Here is a 9,743-nt window from a genome sequence, read left to right on the forward strand (position 1 = left end):
GAGAGAGAGAGAGTGAATGTGTGTGTGTACAGGAAAACAAGTTGACAAAAGTATACAAGTACTCCTTGTCAAGAGAAACATTTGCACGTCTTTGTACTTGCCCTCTCGGGTAAGTCGGAGGCGACCAAGATGACAACGCCCCCCCCCCATGCGGGGACTTTCCCAAACAGGCAATTTCGAACACAGGAACTTTGTCCGTGTTCAGTGCCTCTTCTCGCTACTTGAAAATACCGCCCCCCCCTTTCTCCCCTTTGTTGTGCTCGCGATAATGAGAGTGAACAACATGGATATTATCATTCTGTCTAGAGTTGGGAACAAGACCAGTACATTACTCGTTTGGCCGCTCGAAAGGCTTGCGGGGCGTAACTTTCCAGAATATTCGGCAATCGTCTGTATAAATGTTTGACAGGTACATACTCATCTTACCAAGGACTAACCATTATATACCGGCAAAGTACAGGAAGCCCTCCACAGTACACGAGTTACATCAATGAAACCTGATTGTCGAGAATATACGAAACCTGTACGCGTACTTTTGTTGTATTGCTAAAATGTACTCGAATGAAGCCGCCAAGCGATTCAAGGATCGAAGGGCCTGCGGAAAAGTAATTCAGTGCATTATATCCATAGCTTGTGCTATTCCTATCATCACGTAAAAAGACAAACCTCCACATCATGGCAATATTCTAGACCCAAGTCCATCCAACATGGCCGTCATGGCAAGAGGTTATAACGTTTAAAACAAAACCCGGCATCCAAGCAACATACAAGGGCAGCGCATGCTCCCCGTGAGTGTACTCTGGTGATTAGGTAATTGCAGTCCCAGACTGCCAGGCAAGAGAATGACAAAATGCGCCTTTGCCATGCTGAGAGAAACAAGAGGGCAGACCAAGGTGGGAATCAAGAGTTGAGCGCCACGCCAATTTCAAACAAGAGCTGGACAAAACGCTTATGCAGCTCAATAAAAATGTCGGGCTGGCCAGCCAGCTCGGCCAGGCCGCGTGCCTTGAGCGACGAGGCGCTACCGCTGGCCCCCATTCGCCGGGTGAGGCCGCTGCCGCCACTGAGAAAACTACTCGTACTGTGATCAACGGTCACAGGAGAGCCGAAAGCAGACTGGTTAGGCGGTGCCGGGGACTCATCTGCCGTACCCAGGTTGCCGTTGGCGCCGCCAGTAGTCAAGGGGTCGGCGACACGCTCGGCTTCAGCCTCGACCAGCTGCTGGACCCACCCAGCCAGATCTCGAAAAGCGTTGGAGACGACTGTGTACGTCTTCATGGCTAGTCGCTCCTTGTGTGTGCTGAGCGCCAAGAATGCGTAGACACGTTTGTGCCCGCGAGCATGCAGGTCCGGAATGCGAAAAATATAGGCAGTAGTATAGCCAGCGACAGCGTCCCCAAAGAAGATGGGCCCGCCAGTGGCAGCAGAGCCCGCACTTTGGGTTGTGACAAAGGCCGGGGCGCTGTTGGGCTGTGGTAAGGAAATAGGCGAGGTGGCGGGCGGGCGAGGAAGAGTCTCAAAAGAGAGCGCCCTTAGGCAGGATGCGCGAATCAGGGAAAATGAGTGGCCGAGGACGGGTTCATGGGTTGATGTGTAGTCAATGTAGTGCACATGAGACGAGGCTCGGTCCGAAGTTGTCGAGGTGCTCGAGCACGAGGTGGTGCGAGAGCTGCCGGGCTGCGCAGAGGTACGGGCACGAGGGCGTCGCGGCAGATCCCGGTCGCCATCAGTATCGCTAGAGCACTGGGAACGGGGAGATGCATCGCGAGCCGGCGAACCATAGACTCGCTCGGCAGGTGCTCGCGTTCGCAGCGTTGGTGTGTTATCGTTGGGAGTTTTTGGGGAATTTTGGCGGCGAGGTAGTGTCATGGCGCAGTTGTCGCAGGGCCCTTGCTTCTTGGTCACGGTCTCGTCATAAGTGCGCCTAAAGTTGGATTCGCGGCCCGGGTTCTGATATACTGAGCGAGGGCTCTCCGGGGATGTTTTCAGGACCGGGCTGCAAGTTGGCGAGCTGGCGGGAGGCGAGCGCATGGCGGAGCGACGAGACTTTCCCCCGTGTTCGGAGGCGGCCAGCGAACCGCTGCGAGGGCCTTTTGCATCTTGTAAGTTGCCTGAGGGGGTAGAGCGCGGGGGACCGTTGCTCTTTACAGGCTCTTCAAAGCAGGTGCTGCATGCTGTTTGGAGCCCTTCCGTGACCATGAGCGGAGTCGGACCATGGTGGTCACAGTAGTGAGCGAGGCAAAGCTGAATATTGGACATTAGCCGACAGAGCAAAAGTGCTGGCAATAGAGAGAGGTGAATCTGAATAAGGTGGTGGATGATGTGCGTTTAAACATGGTAGCCATGAGTAACAAAGAGTGAGAGACCTGGAGCAAGCAGTGATGCACTGATGAACGGAGCAGCCAGGCCAGGTAATATATGAAGCCCCGGATTACACGGAGGCGGAATAGGCAGACGCGATGAGCGCTGGCCACTGCGTTGACGAATGGGGCTCCGACTTAGGACAAAGGGGTGTGCGGCAGAAGGCCCGAGTCAGGCAGGCGAGATGGAATAAAAAAGGAATGTATGTTGGGCGCCAGGATCAGAGGAAGGCGGATCAACCAAGACGTTGAACGAGAAAGCGGTGTGTGGTGTAAGACGGGCCAGCAAAGAAAACAATACCAGTTATGTATCGAGTATCCGTAGTGGGCAAAGGAACTAGAAGAGGGTGTGAAGGGTGTCTAAGCAGTGACGGAAACCCAAACAATATGATTTGGAGCCAACGGAACTTGGTGCGAGATAATAAGGGATGTGGGCACATAAAAAGGCAGCCGAACCGGGTTTTGGATGCAAGGCGGGCTGCAACAAGGGCATACTGGGTAACAAAAAGGCAAACAGGAAGAATCGGCTCCGAGACCAGCTAGCTGCAGCCATGGTGCGTGAGGTTGTGGCTGAGAGCGCTACGTGGGTGGTCATTGGCGCATCGAACATTGTGCAGCTGGGCACAGCGTGTTTTTTCGCGCGGAAAGGTGCAGCAATGGTGACGGGGGGGCTGGTGGGTTTGGTTGGGTGTGGGCGCAGAGAAAGAAAGAAAGAAATCATCGTGGCAAGCCAACTTACAATATTATTATAGGTCATGTCTGAATGTGGGCGCGTGAATGCGGCGGACAAGCGCCTCCAAAAGGTAAGTGAGTTCGGGCGGAACAAGGCTGCGTTGGTGAGTTGCACGGCAGCGCAGATGATGACGTTGGTAAGCAGTAAGCAGCAGAATAGAGAAGCGTGGGTGCAACAAGAACCAGAGTCTACTCGTAGAGCGAACTGGTTGGCCGAAGCGTGCACGCGACAACCAAGAAAGAATAGGAATGTCGATGGTAATTGGTCATATGTAGCAGTGGCGATAATTATTAGTAGTGACCTGTGCGAGGCAGGCGGCGCAAGTCAAGGCAAAGGGGCACGAGGGTTGAAGAATATTGTCGCAAGGACAAGAGATGTCCGAGTCGGATATAATAAAGCAGGACTGCAAGGGTAGGACTACCCGTAGAGGAGGAAGGAATAGCCTCGTTTCCGTGTTCCCCGCTGCTTGACAATGATTAGCAATGTCCTGTTCTTCCGTTGGCGTCGCAGCTGAGCTCTGTCATGCAGACAGGCCGGGGAAATGCGAAACAGGACAGGGTCAGCTTGTTGGAGCTGATAATACCACTACCGGTACCAAGTATGTACGGATTGGTTACATGGGCAGCGGCACCCAAAACATGCCCGGAGACAGGACAGGCCAGGGCAGGTCGGAGACAGGCCGCGCCCTAGAAACGAATGGCTGATTGGCGGGCAAGGGTTGGGAGCCGGTTCCGAGCCAACAAGGATAACGAGAAGAGGGGGGAGGAAAAAAAAAAGAAAGAAAAAAACAAAGACAAGAAAATGTATCCGTAATGAGGTGTCAGATGATGACACGGACCACGACAGTGGCAGGTGGTTAAAAATGTGATGTCGTCTGACGCGATCGAAGCTTGGACAGCGGCTTGTGATGATCCAGGGTCGTCGTTGTTTTGTGAGACAGGGATGCAGCATAGGCTGTACCGTAAAGATTGTTGGAAGAAGAAAAGAAAAAAGAAGACGGAGACGGATGCAGGTGGGATGTGATGGTGTCGCGATATGGAAGGAGAAGAACAGAATGAGGAAAGGTCTCGATCACATTGAAAGACAAATGGAAAAACCGTCAACGCAAACAAATGGACAAGACGACGTGACACGCCGAAAGCCGATACAGTGTGCAGTCTGCAGGGCGACTCAGTGGGCCCGAGGTACTTCTCACAAAGAAAAAACAGTTTACCTTTGCCTATTTTCCACCATCCGTAAAACTACTAATAATCCATTCAGTCCCCTGATTAACTACAACACACCACTAGTTATGTAACTGGCAAATACATTAATACCGCAATAAAGGGGGGGGCCCGGTTTTTCACCCATCAAATAGAATCTAATCTATTACCAAGCATTCTCCAACTCTATACTCGTACACATTACCCAAGTCGCCGAAGGTAGGTATCAACTATTTATACCCACCCAGTGCCACCCACAGTCACATATAATATACATTTTCCGCTTTCAGTGTATACTTCAAGGAAAGGTTAACGATCATCACAGCCGGCATTACGCCAAGCCTGACCTACGCCAGCTCAAAGAAACAAAAATCAAAAAGCTGAACCGCCTTGCAGATCGTTAGACGCCAAGCAGACGCCTCTTCATGCCCTCTACGGATCATTCTTTCACATGTTCAACTGCCTCACTCCCATCCTTCCAGGTTCCTGCTGCTTCAAGCTAGCCCTCTTTGCCCCCTCCCTCATCCCCGTGTGCTTCTGGAACGCTTGATCCCGGTCATTCGAAATCCACCACTAAATCGCTCGCTCGCCGCGGCTGCCTAGTGGGCTTTTTGTTTCCCATGACCATGCAATGCCCGTGTGCCAACAACCGGGCAATCAACCCACCACACGGCATACCGGTCTTGCGGTCCTAGTCATTCCGAGAGCACCCTTTGCAATGGCTAAAATAACACACACTTTTGCAGATACACCCCGGGTTTTTTCACACGCCGGTCGCTGCCTAAAACCACCCAACAAACCAACAAACCCACCAATCCCATGTGGTGCCGATACTCACAACTCTTCACCTTGAACATCTAGCAAATCGCTGGACATTATAAAAGAGAGTCTTTTTTCGGCTGCAATGCAGTGTGGGCAGAACGTTCGCCATTTCTGTCCACGCCTTGCCTCGCTACGGCCCCACGTGCCCAGCATCGCCCTCGATTTCCTCTCTTATCCCACCCGTCGTCGCTTATTCCTGCCGTTGTTTTCTCCTTGCTGCCTCGTCGCTCCCGGTGTCGTCGGCACGCTCATCTCTGTCTTTATCGTCACCTCGTCCTCGCTGTCTACGGCGAGGTCCTCGACACCCTGGCCGTAGCTGCGCATCACCGCTTCTGCGAAAACAACGCCCAACGCCAGTGATACTTCTCTCGCCACGCTGTTGCCGATGATCCTGTACTGCACGTCGGCGGACCCCAATAGTAGCTCCTCGTCTAGGAAGCCCTGCCCGCGCTTCGCTTCCATGACGCTCAGGCACCGGTCCTCGCTCCAGTGGATCGTCCGGCCCTGCTTGGCATCCCTGGGACTGGCTCTTGTCACAATCGTGGCCATTGGCTGGTTTGGCGGCTGTCTTCCGTAGGCCCTGGACTGGATCGAGGTCGACATCGTTGCCTCACCTCGGAGTGAAAACATGTTGCGCTCCGACCTGGTCAAAACGCCCCGTCCAGCGACGCGGGGTCTAGTGCCTAAACGCCCATACCAGGCTTGTGAAAAATTCATACCATAGGGAGCCTTCGGAATCAGCCGAATTCTATTTCTCATGGTATTTGTATTTGTGTGCGAAACAACTCGGTGATCCGGGAATGCGATGCAGATATCCGGAGTGGCATCGTATAAGCTCGGCAGCCCGGCAGCCGCCTGTGACGCACTCTTATATGAAAATGGCGTACAGCTCGCCACCTCTCTTCTCGCCATGGGCTCACCGGTCGGTAGCCTGCCAAGCTTAAAATTCTTGACATTGGGCTGATGTGAGTGCGTCTGAATGGGCGCCTCGGGCAGAGTCCATCCAGGCGCGGCAAAGATGATAAAGACGCGGGAGCGGACCTGAGCAGAGCCGCAAGAAAGGGCATCCAACAAGACAAGCCGAGCCTGATAACCCATGCCTACCAATGCACACATGAGCTGGCTGAAAACGTCATGGCCTCTATTTTGGTGCTTCTGGATGATGCCGGCGACATTCTCTAGTATCCCGTACTTGGGCCTGTACAAGTCGACACAGGATGCAAACGCTGCTACTAAAGATTGATTCTTTCTCTGTGCGTCCGTCTCCTTGTCGTTGGTCAACTGCGAGAATCCAGGGCACGGGCTGCCGCCTGAGATGAAGTCCACCTCTCCAACTTGCGGGATGTTGTCTGCAAATCTACCTTGAAACGCAAGCCGCTGGAAGTCGTCAATAGAACCTAGGAATGGATATATCTGCCCCGGTTCTGTATTAGCCATGTATGTATGTAACGCTTTCGAGTTCACATCGTTCGCCCACTTCATCGTCACTGAGCCGCCTTCCTCGAGACCCCGACCAAAGTTGCCTCCTCCGCAGAATAGATCAAGACCGCGAAGCTTTGGTTTCGAGTCCTGCTGTGGATCGTGGCCCTGGTTTAAGGATGGCGGGGCTTCTTCCAAAGGAGATGTGATGTAGCCATTGCCTGTCCACTTCTTCTGATGAGTCAAGAAGAAGAATGCTCCGACGCCGTCACGGTCATATGGAGTCGGTACTGGCCTAGTCTGGGGAAACCAGCGAACATGACATCGGCTAACGATACTTGATGGACCAGATTTGACAATTTCGTCTGTGTACACGACCTCATTCGGCGGCGCGTTTCTTGCGGTCAAATCAACTGCGTGGCGTATAGGTAATTTCCGAAAGACGAAGCGTAGTCTTCCATTTTCCTGCTTAGTCTCGATGATCTCGCAGGGATGGCAAACATTCGAATTTCTACCCGATTTTACAAGCACCGTGTCTCCAAGACAGTATTCTTCTGCACTGTCAGGTATAGGTGCATCATTGTTATGACGACACGTCAAATGCGATTGCGTTAGCGTAACCCAGATCTTATCGTCTGATAAGTACGATTGTCGGCAGAAGAATTCTTTTGTGGTTTCTGGCGTACCGCCAAAGTCGACCTCATGAACGCTGCGCACTTCATCTTCTCGGATCTTGGTGCCTTCCTCACACGAACAGTGGTCGGACAGGAATAACTCATCAGACCAAGGATACTGCATGAGGCCGCATAGCGTATCGACGGGTCGATAGTACCAAATGACCTCGAATACTCGAACCCCATCGCTGTTAACGGACACGCTTTGAACAAGGGCAAACCATAGATCGCTGTACTCATCGCCCTTGGCCTCTTCCTTTTCCCAGTCAGTGCCAGAATCGACAGTGTCGCGTGCGGTAGATATGGTGTCCCCAGGGCCGATCTTGCCGTGGCCAGCCGGCGTAACTTGAGTGCCATTTATAGGTAGCATCGGTCGTTGCGCGATTACTTCCAATCGGAGTCGCTTTGTGTGAGCACTGAGATCAACAACCTTGAGTCTTTTACCAAATGGTAAGTGGTGAAAGCAGTCGTAAATGTATTTGGTAACAATGGTACATTTGTCTTCGTTATGTGCGATGTAGGGAGTGTACGTTTGAAAGAAAAACACCTCGTTCCACAAATCGTGAAAGTAGGCTCTTCGCTCGCCTAGTACACCAACAGATTCCTTGTGCAAAAAATCAACATTTGCATTGACGGCGGATCGATAGTCTTGACGAGGGTGTTTACACATCCACGTTTTGACCGCCTCAATTTTGTCAGACTTTGCATAAAGAGCAAGAAGCCAGGCCGCAAAGTCTCGTCGGAAGTGATGAATTGTCACGGGCCGCTCTATGGCACGCATGACAGTCAGAAAGTCGACAAAATACTTCGCTAGATCAGCAACCCACACAAAGAGCTCAAAAAATCTCTTGTATTCTGGTGCTGGTGATCCCAACTTATAGAATACATCGCTCGTGGCATTTTCCTCGGATTGGATCCATATGTTGTCTCTCGTCTGATGTCGTGACTCTTGGCCATAGTTTCCAATAGGTAGTGCGTGTATACGAACTCGACGCACGTAGAGGCTCTGCGTTCCATGCGAGAGCATCCCGTCGAAGAACAAGGGTGTGGAGTGAGGCTCGGTGCCAAGCTGACTGAGTGAGCGCATTTCCTCGGGTCTGAACTTGGTATCGCAGTAGACGGCAAAATCGTCAAGCTTCAGCTCGAGAAAACCATTCTTGGCGTATCGTTGTGGTAGTAGAATTCTTAAAGCATCACGCTCCGACGCGACCGGACACGGCGGGTCGAATGGCGTATAGCAGGATCGTGGGCTGATGAGCATACATTCAGGGATGTGTACCGAGATTGGATATGAACCTGTAGGGCCGTCTTCTTCGAGGTCATCATCCTTCGACCCATGAGAGCTATACGATCCATCGTAATCGATGCCAGAAAGTACTCCAGGAAGACATGTGGTGGCGAGAATTCGTGTATCGTGCTGTTCGGAGCTAATAGCATCAAGATCCAGGTCAAGATCCAGGTCAAGATTCAGGTCAAGATCCAGGTCAAGATCCGCAGTGAGCTTCATGGCCTCATTAAGCAGTAAAATAATCAGCGATGCGAGCAGAAGATAATGTCGGTGTTCCTGGAAGCAGCAGAGTTCGCAGTGTTTAGGAAGAGAAGCCCTGTGTGTGGCAAGGTCAAGGTCAAACGCGGGCCAGCCGTCGCGTTTGCACGTCTGCCGGCCTTCCTACGCGCTTTCATATGGAATTAGATAAAAGGCCCATTAATCAAATGAGTAAGAACCTGTAGAAAATAAGAACGGTGTATTGATTTGATGCAGTTCACCATCTTCTGTTGAATGCGTGTCAGCATTATTCCCCCGCTGCCTCGCCAACCTCAACAACCACAAGCCCCGCGTCGGAAACTCGCTGTGACGTGTAAAAAGGACTTTGTTTTATTCCACATCATCTAGGACTATATGCCACTCTCTCATGGTGGCTCGGCATATGTGACACTCGCTGCGGTCTACATCTGACTGGCGCGCCTCAGCGCCGCGAGCACAATCGACTTACACCAAGCAAGCCAATGAATTCCCGTCACCTCCAGATCAAAACTCATCTTATTTGTTCTACCACACGGACCATAAGTCGTTGTTAAGCCCTGCAGAGTCTGGAAGAAATATTGTATTAGCATCAGCCAATACTAATAGCGAAGTTGCCTCTTGAATAGCTGCGCTGTCAGACCATAGACATTGGCACTAGCACCCAACGGTTGCCATTCAAGTTATCCACAGGCGTTAGATAAACAAACAAACAAACGCAATAACGTCAAGTCGAGCTGATTTTTTTCATGGAAAGGATCATGCGTCTCATTATATATAAAGCCCTTGTCGAATGGGGAACGTTACTCTGAGTGCACGGCGAATAGTACTTATGCTTTCGGTTTTTGTATGCGATCCAGCCTGACAAAGTCTGCAAAGTTTTCCTGATTCGGACACGGCCTGTTCGTGAACACCCGCCAGGCCTGCCACCAGCTGCACTCGACCCACTCGCACTCTGAGATAGTAACACGACGTTGACGATGTATGGCTTGTTGAGCTTATTAATTATGA

The 9,743-nt window shown here is 51.7% G+C and overlaps 2 protein-coding genes across 2 annotated transcripts; both read right to left on the reverse strand.

Moving 5' to 3' along the window:
* Positions 1 to 900: 900 nt before the first annotated feature.
* On the reverse strand, positions 901 to 2,199 carry BBA_04898 (protein required for amino acid permease transport from the Golgi to the cell surface; the record flags this gene model as incomplete). Its single annotated transcript, XM_008599995.1, has 1 exon — positions 901 to 2,199. The coding sequence occupies one exon, from the start codon at positions 2,197 to 2,199 to the stop codon at positions 901 to 903; it is 1,299 nt and encodes a 432-aa protein (XP_008598217.1).
* A 3,089-nt stretch (positions 2,200 to 5,288) lies between these two features.
* Positions 5,289 to 8,717, reverse strand: BBA_04899 (DNA methyltransferase Dim-2; the record flags this gene model as incomplete). Its single annotated transcript, XM_008599996.1, has 1 exon — positions 5,289 to 8,717. The coding sequence occupies one exon, from the start codon at positions 8,715 to 8,717 to the stop codon at positions 5,289 to 5,291; it is 3,429 nt and encodes a 1,142-aa protein (XP_008598218.1).
* Positions 8,718 to 9,743: the final 1,026 nt, after the last annotated feature.

The sequence above is a fragment of the Beauveria bassiana genome (genome assembly GCF_000280675.1).
Source record: "Beauveria bassiana ARSEF 2860 unplaced genomic scaffold BBA_S00011, whole genome shotgun sequence".
Lineage (NCBI taxonomy): Eukaryota > Fungi > Ascomycota > Sordariomycetes > Hypocreales > Cordycipitaceae > Beauveria > Beauveria bassiana.